Source organism: Nicotiana attenuata, unplaced genomic scaffold (genome assembly GCF_001879085.1).
Source record: "Nicotiana attenuata strain UT unplaced genomic scaffold, NIATTr2, whole genome shotgun sequence".
Taxonomy (NCBI): domain Eukaryota; kingdom Viridiplantae; phylum Streptophyta; class Magnoliopsida; order Solanales; family Solanaceae; genus Nicotiana; species Nicotiana attenuata.
This window is the reverse complement of record NW_017671578.1, coordinates 103,539-114,631: the sequence shown is the minus strand read 5'-3', so window position 1 is coordinate 114,631 and position 11,093 is coordinate 103,539. Positions and strand designations below refer to the sequence as shown.

Genomic DNA, 11,093 nt, shown 5'->3' with positions numbered 1-11,093 from the left:
TCTGCATCTCACATAGAAATCATGTTTATAGGATATTTACTTTCAAATTCTGCATCTCACATAGAAATCATGTTTTAGATGTTTACTTCTAACTCTGCATCTCACATAGAAATCATGTTTGTAGGATACTTACTTTCAAAATTTAACATCTTATGTAGATGCCATGCCTTAGGAATTACTATTTTCAAACCTCTGCATCTCACATAGATACCATGCCCATAAATCGTTGCTGGAATTCTGCATATCATATAGATAAGATGCCTATAGGACTTCCTGCATTTTGCATATGCACCTGTCACTAGGAAAATCTGCTTATAGGATTTAAGATAACCAATTACATATAGATGACCTGCCTATAGGATCTCTGCATGACAATAAACAACGGTAAAATCAGTAGCACCTAGAAAGCATGCCCATAGGAGCTATCAACTAAATCTGAATCGCCCACCCGCTCTTAAATCTAAAATCAGTGGTAATTTCAAACACTTGCAGAGCTTACGACCAACAATTCTTATTGCAATCAGTTTATTCATCCGTTCCTGAATTAGTAGATATCATGCCTATAAGTCCCATTTAACGTACAGGTAAATAGTTAAGTAATTAACCAACTGTTAGTTTTTCGACAACTACATCTAAGCAGGACTAATTTGGACTCCCTATCTGGGAAATATGTGGTAAATCAACTTTTCATGCATTAATTTTAATTAAAGACCTAACCAGTATTTGTCAATCGTGCTAAATAAGTTGTTTCTTTTAAATGAGGAGGCCTATTTGAGCCCTTAATTGCTACTAGTTCCCCTCTAATTGTTTACGTGTTTTGATTGTCGCCCTAGATTTTTAACCTTTTTTCAACTCTGAAAAGCCTAACTCCCTCCCCTTTTAGGATTAGTAGTTTCAAATGCCTCCGGGACTGATAGGTGGGATGGGTAATAGCACGCAGTAGGTAACGATACCATTCCGCGCTTAATACCTTCACGGGGTGGGGAGGGTAGACATGGAGATGATGATCACACGATAACACCATGCGTACGATTGGCTACCAGTGTTGTGTGGATGATCCATGTGTTTTACAAACCTAGGACCCCTTTCCTTTATGTAACTTTGTTATCAATAAAATTCTGTCTTTGTTTCAGCCACCCAAAACTCTTTTTTAATTTACTGCACTATTCTTGTCTTCTAAATTTTCATTTCTTTTATTTAAATTTCTGTACTTGGACGTTTTCTTAAACAAAGTGTGAGACTACTTAGGTCTTAATCTCAACATGGTTGTCACGTACCTATTTGCGACCTTTGTGTATAGAATTATTTGTCTGCATTTAAAGTCACAACATAGCATGGCTGGGAACCACACTAGTGGATCTTGAGGGGTGCCTAACACCTTCCCCTCGAGATAATTTCTAGCCCTTACCCGAACTCTGGTTTTCCAATTCAAATCCTTAGTGTCCTAATGCACTTAATCATTAGGTGGCGACTCTTCAAATCCAAAAAACAAGACCCAATTTCCAAACGGGAATAGAGTTGTCTTCCCAAATGTCGTAAACCCGATTTCGCGAGGAAAAGGGGGCGTCGACAGCATGGCGACTCTGCTGGGGATTCTTTAGGCTTTTACCACTTCATTTATTATTTTCTTTTATTGCTTTGTTTAATGCCTTTATACGAAACTGACTTGGCTTCTTGTTTTTTTTCTTTAACGCTTTCATTTACTGCTTTCCTTCAATACCGTTGTAATTTTTGGGCAATTATTATAATTATTATGAACGTGAAAATACGTGACAATTTGTAATTGCATCTTCAACATCATATTCCACTCGTGCCAAACAAATACCATAGCAACGCTTAATGAGTGGTTGCGCTCTTCCGATATTATTACCCCCTAAATTTGGCAAAGGCATATTTGCGGTAAAACCAGTCGACCAGCGGTGCAGTCGACGGTTCCGTGCCTTTCCCTCTTGAGTTGTCCGCTCAAGGGTACCGGTCTAGCACCACTAAAACTTGTCTTCCTTTAATAATCTGGCAACCTTTCTTAATCAGTATGTATTCAGTTTATTTCATTGTTTCTAAAATCAGTAGATATCATGCCTATAGGACCCTCGTTCAACACTTAGGCAAGCCTTAGGGTAAAATTATAAACTGAATCAGTTTTTTATTAGCTACAACCAACAGGCACGCCTACTTTGGGCTTCTTATCTGAACTATGTAATAAATCAGTCTGCCTCAACCTTTAAGTTTTAATTAGACCTTAAACAGTATGTGTAAGTCATGCTAATCACTTGCTTTCTCTGTTTAAAGGAGGTGTATTTGAGCCTTTTATTTGTTTATATGCTTTCCCCAAACTTGATATATGTGTTTTTGCCTGTCGCCTTAGTATTTTGCCTTTTGAAACCACAAATAAGCCAGTATCTCCTCCCATTAGGGTTAGTAGTCCCAAGTACCTCCGTGGCTGATAGGATTGGGGCGGGTAATAGCATGCAATAAGTAAACGAGACCATTCCGCGCTTTAATACCTTAACGGGGTGGGAAAGGGTAGATATGGAAATGATGACCGCGCGATAACATCACGTGTAGCCCCTCACTGAGGAGTGATTACCGGATGTTGTGTGGGGTGATCCATATTATTTGTAAACCTAGGACCCCCTTTCCCTTTGTTTCTTTGATTCTTTGCTTCTTTTCCAAATTTTTAAACCATTTCTATAAGGAAAAATCATTCTCCTTTTCGTTCTTTCTAACTTTGCTTATTTGTAACCATTATGTGAAAATCCCCTCTTACTTGAAGTTTTATTTGCCTATTTGTTATTTGCACTTAAGTCACAACAATAGTTTGGCCGCGAACCACACTAGTGGATCCTGAGGGGTTCCTAACACCTTCCCCTCGGGATAATTTCAAGCCCTTACCCAATCTCTAGTTACTTAAATCAAACCCTTCTTAGTGTCCTAATGCACTTTAGTCATTAGGTGGCGACTCTTCAAATCAAAAACCTAATTCCCAAAAGGGAACGAGTTGTCTTCCCAAATGTCATAAACCCGATTTCGCGAGAAAAAGGGGGCGCGACAAGGGTGCCAAGTCAAACTCTAGACTCTGCATCTTCTGTATCTCAGCTTTCAATTCATCCACATCTTTCCGGAGCTGATGCATACCTCCAACCTCACCCCGCTCAACCATCTCAAGATGTACTGCAAAGTGCTTAAGGCGATCCTCACAAGTTTGATGTTGCTACTGAAGAACATCCACTGAGGATTGGATAGGGGCCAATGCTTGCTGGATGAGGTTGGGAATTTCCTTGATTAGCCGGTCTACCTTGGCATTGGCATGCTGAGAAAGTAGACCCAGCTTGGACTGAGCTGGTAAAGGAACCTGGGCCTGTGCAGTGGAGGGCTGTGGAGTAGCTGTGGAGGTAGCTGGGGCCTGGGAGGTGTTAGGCAGTGCTGGGACCTCTGACTCTGCTATGTCTGCTAGAGGAGGAACGTGAGTCTCTATCGGAGCCACAGTGGCCTTCTCTACGGCATCACTGATTCTCATGATGTCAATGTCTTTGAGAGCTTTCTCCAGTTTGTCTACCTTTGGCATAGGAGACACCTTTACTGCTCTGCAGAGAGCAGTGACCAAACATGGGAAAGGAAGTGATGTTTGTTTCTGGTTGGCTCTGATTCCTAGCTCTCGAAAGATGATCTCTCCCACATCAATCTTGATGCCTGTCATGATGCACGCAATGAGGATTGCTTTCTCAATATTGATATCAGTTTCATTCCTAGACGGCATCAGACGGGACGTGACAAAGCTAAGCCAATATCGACCCACCCTTGTGAGATCCTCCTTGTAAATCTTGTGCTAAGGGTCAATCCAGGCGGGTGTCCCCTTTGTTATGACAGAGGCAACCCAGGCGCGCTCGTTGTTCTTGTTAGCTACCTTAGCCTCGTACTCAGTTGTGTCTGAGCTCCAATTCTCAAAGTACACGTAATTGATAGTCGCTTCATCACAAAGAACCTGAACCCCTTGAACTAGGACAGTGTTTGCAAAGATCATGTTTTGTTTTTGTTCGGCAGTCCTGGAAGCACCATATGAAGCATAAAATTCCCTCACACTTGTCTCATTGTATTCATCCGAGACCTCAGTGAAGAATTCCCATTTTCTCTACTTAATGTTCTCGAGTATGTGAGTGTAGTACTCCGACAACCCATTTAAACTTAACTGCTTCTCCTTGAGGATTTTTCTCATTGAGAGCCCAGCTTTATATAGATCTATGGAGGCTTTGACCTCAAATGGAAGACTAAGATCTTCCCCATCTTCCTGTGTGCCTCAGCCTGTAGATCAACAGAAGGCCCGAAGTCACTTTGTGACTGCTCCTCTTCAAATTGGGAGAAGTGCTCAGTAGTAATGCGGATTGCTTGAGCCCGCTGACATTTTGCTTGTTGGCTAGGATTTGCAGCCCTTTTCTGTTGACGACCAGGCGGTGATTGCATTGGATTAGACTTCTTTGGTGCCATTCCTGTTGATGAAGCATTGTAGGAGTGAATGAAATAACTCTGGGAAATTTATTAGAGATAAAAGAAAAAAAGAACACAAAAATGCGATGGGTTATGCGATCGCATATCAAGTATGCGGAGCGCATAACCATCGCATATGTGCAGAAGCAGAAAGTCATCAGCAGCTACGTGATCGCAAAACCAACCACATAAGTGGTTATGCGATCGCAAAGTGACCGCATTTTGGAAGGCTAGATAGCCTGATGGTCTGCCTCACTCTGCGACACACATGCGGACCTTAAAAAGGGTTTGCGATCGCAAAAGCAATCGCATAACCCATTTTACCTTAGGGAACTTTAGGGGTCATATGCGATGATTTTGCGGACCACAAAGAGATTATGCGGCCCGCAGAGGTCATCTTCCTCATGAAAGTTTACCCTCCCCAAATCATGTGGGTTTCTATTTCCACCCATTTAGAAATCTAGTGCCCATGTGTTCAATTTCAACAAGAAAGAGAGAGCGAGAGAGAGGGAGAGGGAGAGAGAGAGGGAGGGAGAGAGATAGAGATAGAGATAGAGAGAGAGAGATAAAGAGAGAGGTACTCAGACTTCCCCCTATTTGGTTCATCAAATCAATAGCACACACAATTTCTTAATCAACTCCTCACCAAAGAAAATCAAATGCACATACTGTACTATCATGCAAGTCACAAACTTAGCCCAATTCGACCACATACAAGAAAACACATTCAGATATCCAGGGCTTCCAGACTAGGTTAGGTTCATAAGAGGGAGAGTAAAAAGGAAGAATGAGAGTAACGAGAAGAACAGAGAGCTAGAAGCCATACCTGAGCTCGTGAATTTGAAAATTAAAATGAGAAGGCTTGTGAGTATTGATTTGTTTTGATCCTTTCCTTTTTTCGTCCTTAGCAGATTCTATGCGTTCTCTTCTTCTCTCCTTTTTTTCTTTGTTTTGTTCAAACGTGAGTGTGTGAATAGAGTGGGTTAGGGTTTATACCTGGCAGGTCTGCAGCTGTTAAGCTCGTCGCATAACACAATGTGAGATTGCATAAGTGTTATGCGGTGGACTTATGACTTGGCAGCCTAGATAAACTTTGCGATGCAAAATGCGATTGCAAAGTGGGTATGCGGGCCGCATAAATGAAAAACCTACCACATAGTTGATAACTAAAGTAGCCAAATTCTCTGCCGGAGTTTGCAATGACTATGTGGTTCGCATAGTCATTATGCGACCGCATAGTTGTCACTCAATCTGGACCTCTCTTTCCTTCAGTTTCTTCAGCACTAGGACCCTGTTCATGATATTTTGGGACTAGCTGCATTCTAGCACACACGTCAACTCGCTCAATCTAAACTATGTAAATAATAATAAGAAAAAAACTACAAAAGAGTGTTACCAAACATGGGTTGCCTCCCAAGAAGCGCTTGATTTTAACGTCGCGACACGATGCAGTTGACTCCTTTTGGATTATTCCTTGGTGGGGGCTGCTGTTGGACCATCCCTTAGAGAAAATTGTTCTATCAAATGCCTTTCTCCTGCAGTACCGAGATAATGCTTGACTCGTTGTCCATTCACCTTGAAAGTTCGAGTCCCATCCTCCGACTCCAATTCAATAGCACCATAGGGGGACACACTCACAACTTTGAACGGGCCCGACCATTTGGACTTGAGTTTACCCGGAAATAGATTGAGTCTTGAATTGAAGAGTAAGACCAAGTCACCAAAATTGAACTCCCGCTTTAAGATCTTCTTGTCATGGACAAACTTCATCCTTTCTTTGTACATGGCTGCACTCTCATAAGCATGGAGACGGAATTCTTCCATCTCATTGAGTTCTGCCATCCTCAAATTAGCAGTCTCGGCCCAGTCAAGATTCAGCTTCTTCAATGCCCATATGGCTTTGTGTTGAAGCTCCACTAGCAAGTGACATGCTTTGCCAAAAACCAACCTATGCAGTGAAGTGCCAATGGGGATCTTATATGCTGTGCGATATGCCCACAACGCATCATCTAGCTTCCTTGACTAGTCGGTCCTGTTTGCATTGACAGTTTTAACTAGGATGTTTTTGATTTCCCTATTTGAAACTTCAACCTGACCACTCGACTGAGGATGATAGGGTGTGGCCACCTTGTGCTTTACACCATACTTTTCAAGCAGCCTGGCGAAAGCCTTGTTGCAGAAATGAGACCCACCATCACTCAAGATAGCCCTTGGAGTACCAAACCGTGTGAATATGTTCTTCTTCAAAAATGCGGTTACACTCCTTGATTCATTGTTAGGTAAGGCGATTTGCTCGACCCATTAAGACGTAGTCCACAGCCACCAAGATGTAGGTCATGCCATAAGAGCTCACAAAGGGGCCCATAAAGTCTTCCCCACACATCAAAGATCTCAACCTCTAGTATAAAATTCATAGGCATCTCATGTCTTTTAGATATTGACCCTTGTCTTTGACATTGGTCGCATGCCTTGACCATTTGATATGCGTCTTGGTAGATCGATGGCCAATAGTAGCCACACTCAAGCACTTTTGCCGCTGTCCGATTTCCTCCATGATGACCCCCAAACGAAGAATCATGGCATGCCTTGAGAATTGGCATCATCTCATCTTCCGGAACACACCGCCGGATGATGTTGTCGGCACAAATACAGAACAAAAAGGGTTCCTCCCAATAGTAATGCCTACACTCCCGCAACAACTTTTTCTTTTGATAAGTTTCCAATCCGTCGGGAATAAGATCACTAACCAAGAAGTTAGTGATGTCGGCATACAAAGGAGAAAATGTGTTAGACAATGCCAATATGTGTTCATCTGGAAAAACATCATTGATTTCAAGGTCTTCTTTTGGTCTCCCTGCCTCTTCAAGCCTAGATATGTGATCCGCAACTTGATTTTCCATCCCTTTCTGATCCTTGACTTCAAAGTCAAACTCTTGCAACAAAAGGACCCATTGAATCTATCTTGGTTTGGCATCCTTATTCGCCATAAGATAGCAAAGAGCAACATGGTCGGTGTATACTATTATTTTGGACCCCAACAAATAAGCCCGAAACTTTTGAAAAGCATAGACAATGGCAAGAAGTTCTTGCTCAGTCACAGTGTAATTCATTTGAGCGCCATTGAGTGTCTTGCTTGCATAGTAGATAGGCTGAAGGATCTTTTTATGATGTTGGCCAAGCACTGACCCAATAGCTACACCACTAGCGTCACACATGAGTTCGAATGGAAGAGACCGATCGGGTGTGACAATAATAGGTGCCGTGGTGAGCTTTTCTTTTAATTCCTCAAAGGCCTTTAGGCACTTCTCATTAAATACGAACTTTGCATCTTTCTCAAGAAGTTTGCACATAGGATTTGCTATTCTGGAGAAGTCCTTAATGAAACGCCTATAGAAGCCGGCATGCCCCAAAAAACATCGGACACCTTTAACTGAAGTAGGTGGAGGAAGCTTGGAAATGATCTCGATCTTTTCCTGGTCAACCTCTATGCCTTGTTTGGAAATTTTATGACCCAACATAATGCCCTCATCCACCATGAAGTGGCATTTCTCCCAATTTAGCACAAGGTTTGTTTCTTCACATCTTTTGAGCACTTGTCTAAGGTTGTCAAGACAATGCTCAAAGGAATTACCCACGACAGAGAAATCATCCAAGAATACCTCTAGGAAATCTTCCACCATGTCTGAAAAGATTGACATCATGCACCTTTGGAAAGTAGCTGGAGCGTTGCATAGACCAAATAGTATCCGGCTAAATGCAAACGTCCCATATGGACAAGTGAATGTTGTCTTTTCTTGATCTTTCAATGCAATATTGATTTGGTTGTAGCCGGAATATCTATCCAAAAAGTAGTAGAATGACCTCCCCGCCAGCCGATCAAGCATTTGATCAATAAAAGGCATAGGGAAATGCTCCTTGCACGTAGCATTGTTCAACTTTCGATAATCCATGCAAACCCTCCATCCGGTCACTGTTCTTGTGGGGATGACATTTCTATCATTTTCAATCACGGTCATGCCTCCCCTTTTCGGCACACATTGCACCAGGCTCACCCAATAACTATCGGCAATGGGGTAGACTACCCCAACATCTAACCACTTGACGATTACTTTCTTTACCACCTCCTGCATGGAAGGGTTTAACCTTCGTTGATGCTCTACACTTGGTTTACTCTCATTCTCCAATTTTATCTTGTGTTTGCAAATTCCAGCGGGAATCCCTCAGATGTCCACTATTGTCCACCGTAGCTTGCGTATGCTCCCTCAAGACAGTCAACGGTTGTTCTACCTGCACATCATTCAACAAAGATGAAACGATTACTGGTAGAGTGTCATTAGAGCCAAGAACTTTATACCTCAAGTGCGGTGGAAATGGTTTGAGCTCTAGTTACGGCGACTCAATAATTGAAGGCTTGGCGTAAGGAGTGACTCTATTCTCCAAGTTGAGAGAGAGTTTCTTTGGAGCATAATTGTAGGACCCAAGACCTTCCAATGCATTTATTGATTCCATGTACCCCTCCATATCTTCACCATCAAAATTTACCAAAATAGCTGCCAATGCCTCACCAAGGCATTGTTCTTCCATCTTCATTTCAACTGCGTCTTCTACCTCATCAACAACATCAATCACCGAGATGCTTTCATATTCATGCGGCAGCTTCATACCCTTGCTTTCTTGGAATGTGACCTCTTCGTCATTAATACGGAACTTGATCTCATTCCATTCTGAATCCATAAGTGCTCTTCCGGTAGCAAGAAATATTTTCCCCAAGATGATAGAAATCTCTTTGTCAACCTCACCATCAAGGATTACAAAGTTGGCGGGTAAATGGAACTTCCCCACTTTCACAAGCAAATCATCAACAATTCCCACATGTCTCTTTATGGAACGATCGGCCATTTGCAACCTCATACTGGTGGGTCTCGGCATACCTAACCCCGCTTGCTTGTAAATAGAAAGAGGCATTAAGTTGATGCTAGCCCCATTATCACAAAGGGCTCTTGCAAAATCACGCTCCCCCGGGTCTTCTTTCTTTTAAATGGTGGTAGTTTCAATGATGGTACTAACCTGGTGAGTCACATTCACCACTTCATTTTTGGTGATTTTCTTCTTGGTGATCAAATCTTTTAAATACTTAGTAAAACTCGGCATCTCTTGAAATGCTTCCACAAATGGAATATTTACCGATAATTGCTTGAGAACGTCATAGAACTTTTTGAGTTTGCTATCATCAACCCTCCTAGCAAGTCTTTGAGGGAAAGGAGGAGGAGGTCTAGAAATAGGTGGTAGAGTTTTGGTGTCTCTTTTACCTTTTCCTTAACCTCTTCCGGTTCACTTCTTGAACTTTCAACTTTTTCGGGGCCTTTTTTTGCTTCAACAACAATTGGTGCTTCAACTTGTGCCTCAACTTCTTGTTTGGACTCTTCCACTTCAACCACTTGTTCACTCTCTCCTTGGAGTACCTTCCCACTCCGAGTGGTAATTTCCATGCAATGAGAAGTTTGACCACTCCCACTACCCTTTGGGTTCGCAATTGTGTCACTTGGGAGTGTCCCCTTTTGCTTTGGATTTTGTTCCCTCGAGAGATCTCTCATTTGCATCTCCAATTTTTGAATGGACGCAGTATGAGAGCCAACAAGCTCGGTCATATTCCTCATTGAAGTGTCGGCCCTTTCTTGATTTTGCAATACCCGTTCAAGCATGTTCTCCAACTTGGAATTACTCGAGGAACCTTGATTTGAATATTGTCCCTTTGGTGGAACATAAGGGTTCGAACTCCGATTTGAGAAGTTGTTGTTGTTGTTACTCCAATTCCCTTGATTTGAGCTATCTTGGTCATTTCGCCACTGTTGGTTGCCTTGCCCTTGCGGGTTAGGCCTCCATTGATTTTGTTGTCCTTGACCTTGGTATTGTTGACTTTGATAACCTCCTTGAGAGTTGTTGACATAGTTTGCTTCCTCATAATCTTCATTTAATGTGGGTTGAACATCTTCCACAATATTTACCTTTTTCGTTTGGCTTTCAGTGAACATCTTTGTCAACACACTGATATTGGTGGCAAGACCTGCAATTACTTGATCTCTTGCTTGGTTCTCCTTAATCATGTTGGTCAAGGAGGGAGTACGATATGCAATTCCACCTGTGGCGTCCTCTGAGTGCCAAGCTTGGTTATGTTTTGCCATTTTGTTAAGGATTTTCTTGACTCTAGCAAATGTCTTATCCATAAACGATCCATCAACTGCATTCTTGGCTATAGATTAGTTCATAGCATCTAAACTATTACATCCCGTACTTTAATATTAGGATAAGTCGTAGTAACCCATATGAGCTCGAAGGGATTAAGACCATTCATGAGATTATAGAGGATCCATGACTATGTTATTGTAAGACCCCGTAAGTTTAACAACCTTGAGACCGTCATATACAGTTGATATGATATTTTAAGTGGAATATTTTTGTAAAAAGTTTGAAGATTATGATTTTATATAGTTATTAATATTACTAATTTCGAATATGTTTTAAATTATACACATAATATGAGAAAAGTTTATGAGATTTTTCTTTGTTGTAAAGATAAAAATTATTTTCTCACAAGAAAAGAAGGTTATCTT

General features: G+C 41.7%; 1 protein-coding gene across 1 annotated transcript; it reads right to left on the bottom strand.

Annotated features, from left to right (window-relative positions):
- Positions 1 to 8,655: 8,655 nt before the first annotated feature.
- On the bottom strand, positions 8,656 to 10,664 carry LOC109209084 (eukaryotic peptide chain release factor GTP-binding subunit-like). Its single transcript, XM_019372265.1, has 3 exons — positions 9,792 to 10,664; positions 8,911 to 9,513; positions 8,656 to 8,769 (listed from the first exon to the last, which is right to left on the bottom strand). The coding sequence occupies exons 1-3, from the start codon at positions 10,662 to 10,664 to the stop codon at positions 8,656 to 8,658; spliced, it is 1,590 nt and encodes a 529-aa protein (XP_019227810.1).
- Between the last annotated feature and the right edge of the window lie 429 nt (positions 10,665 to 11,093).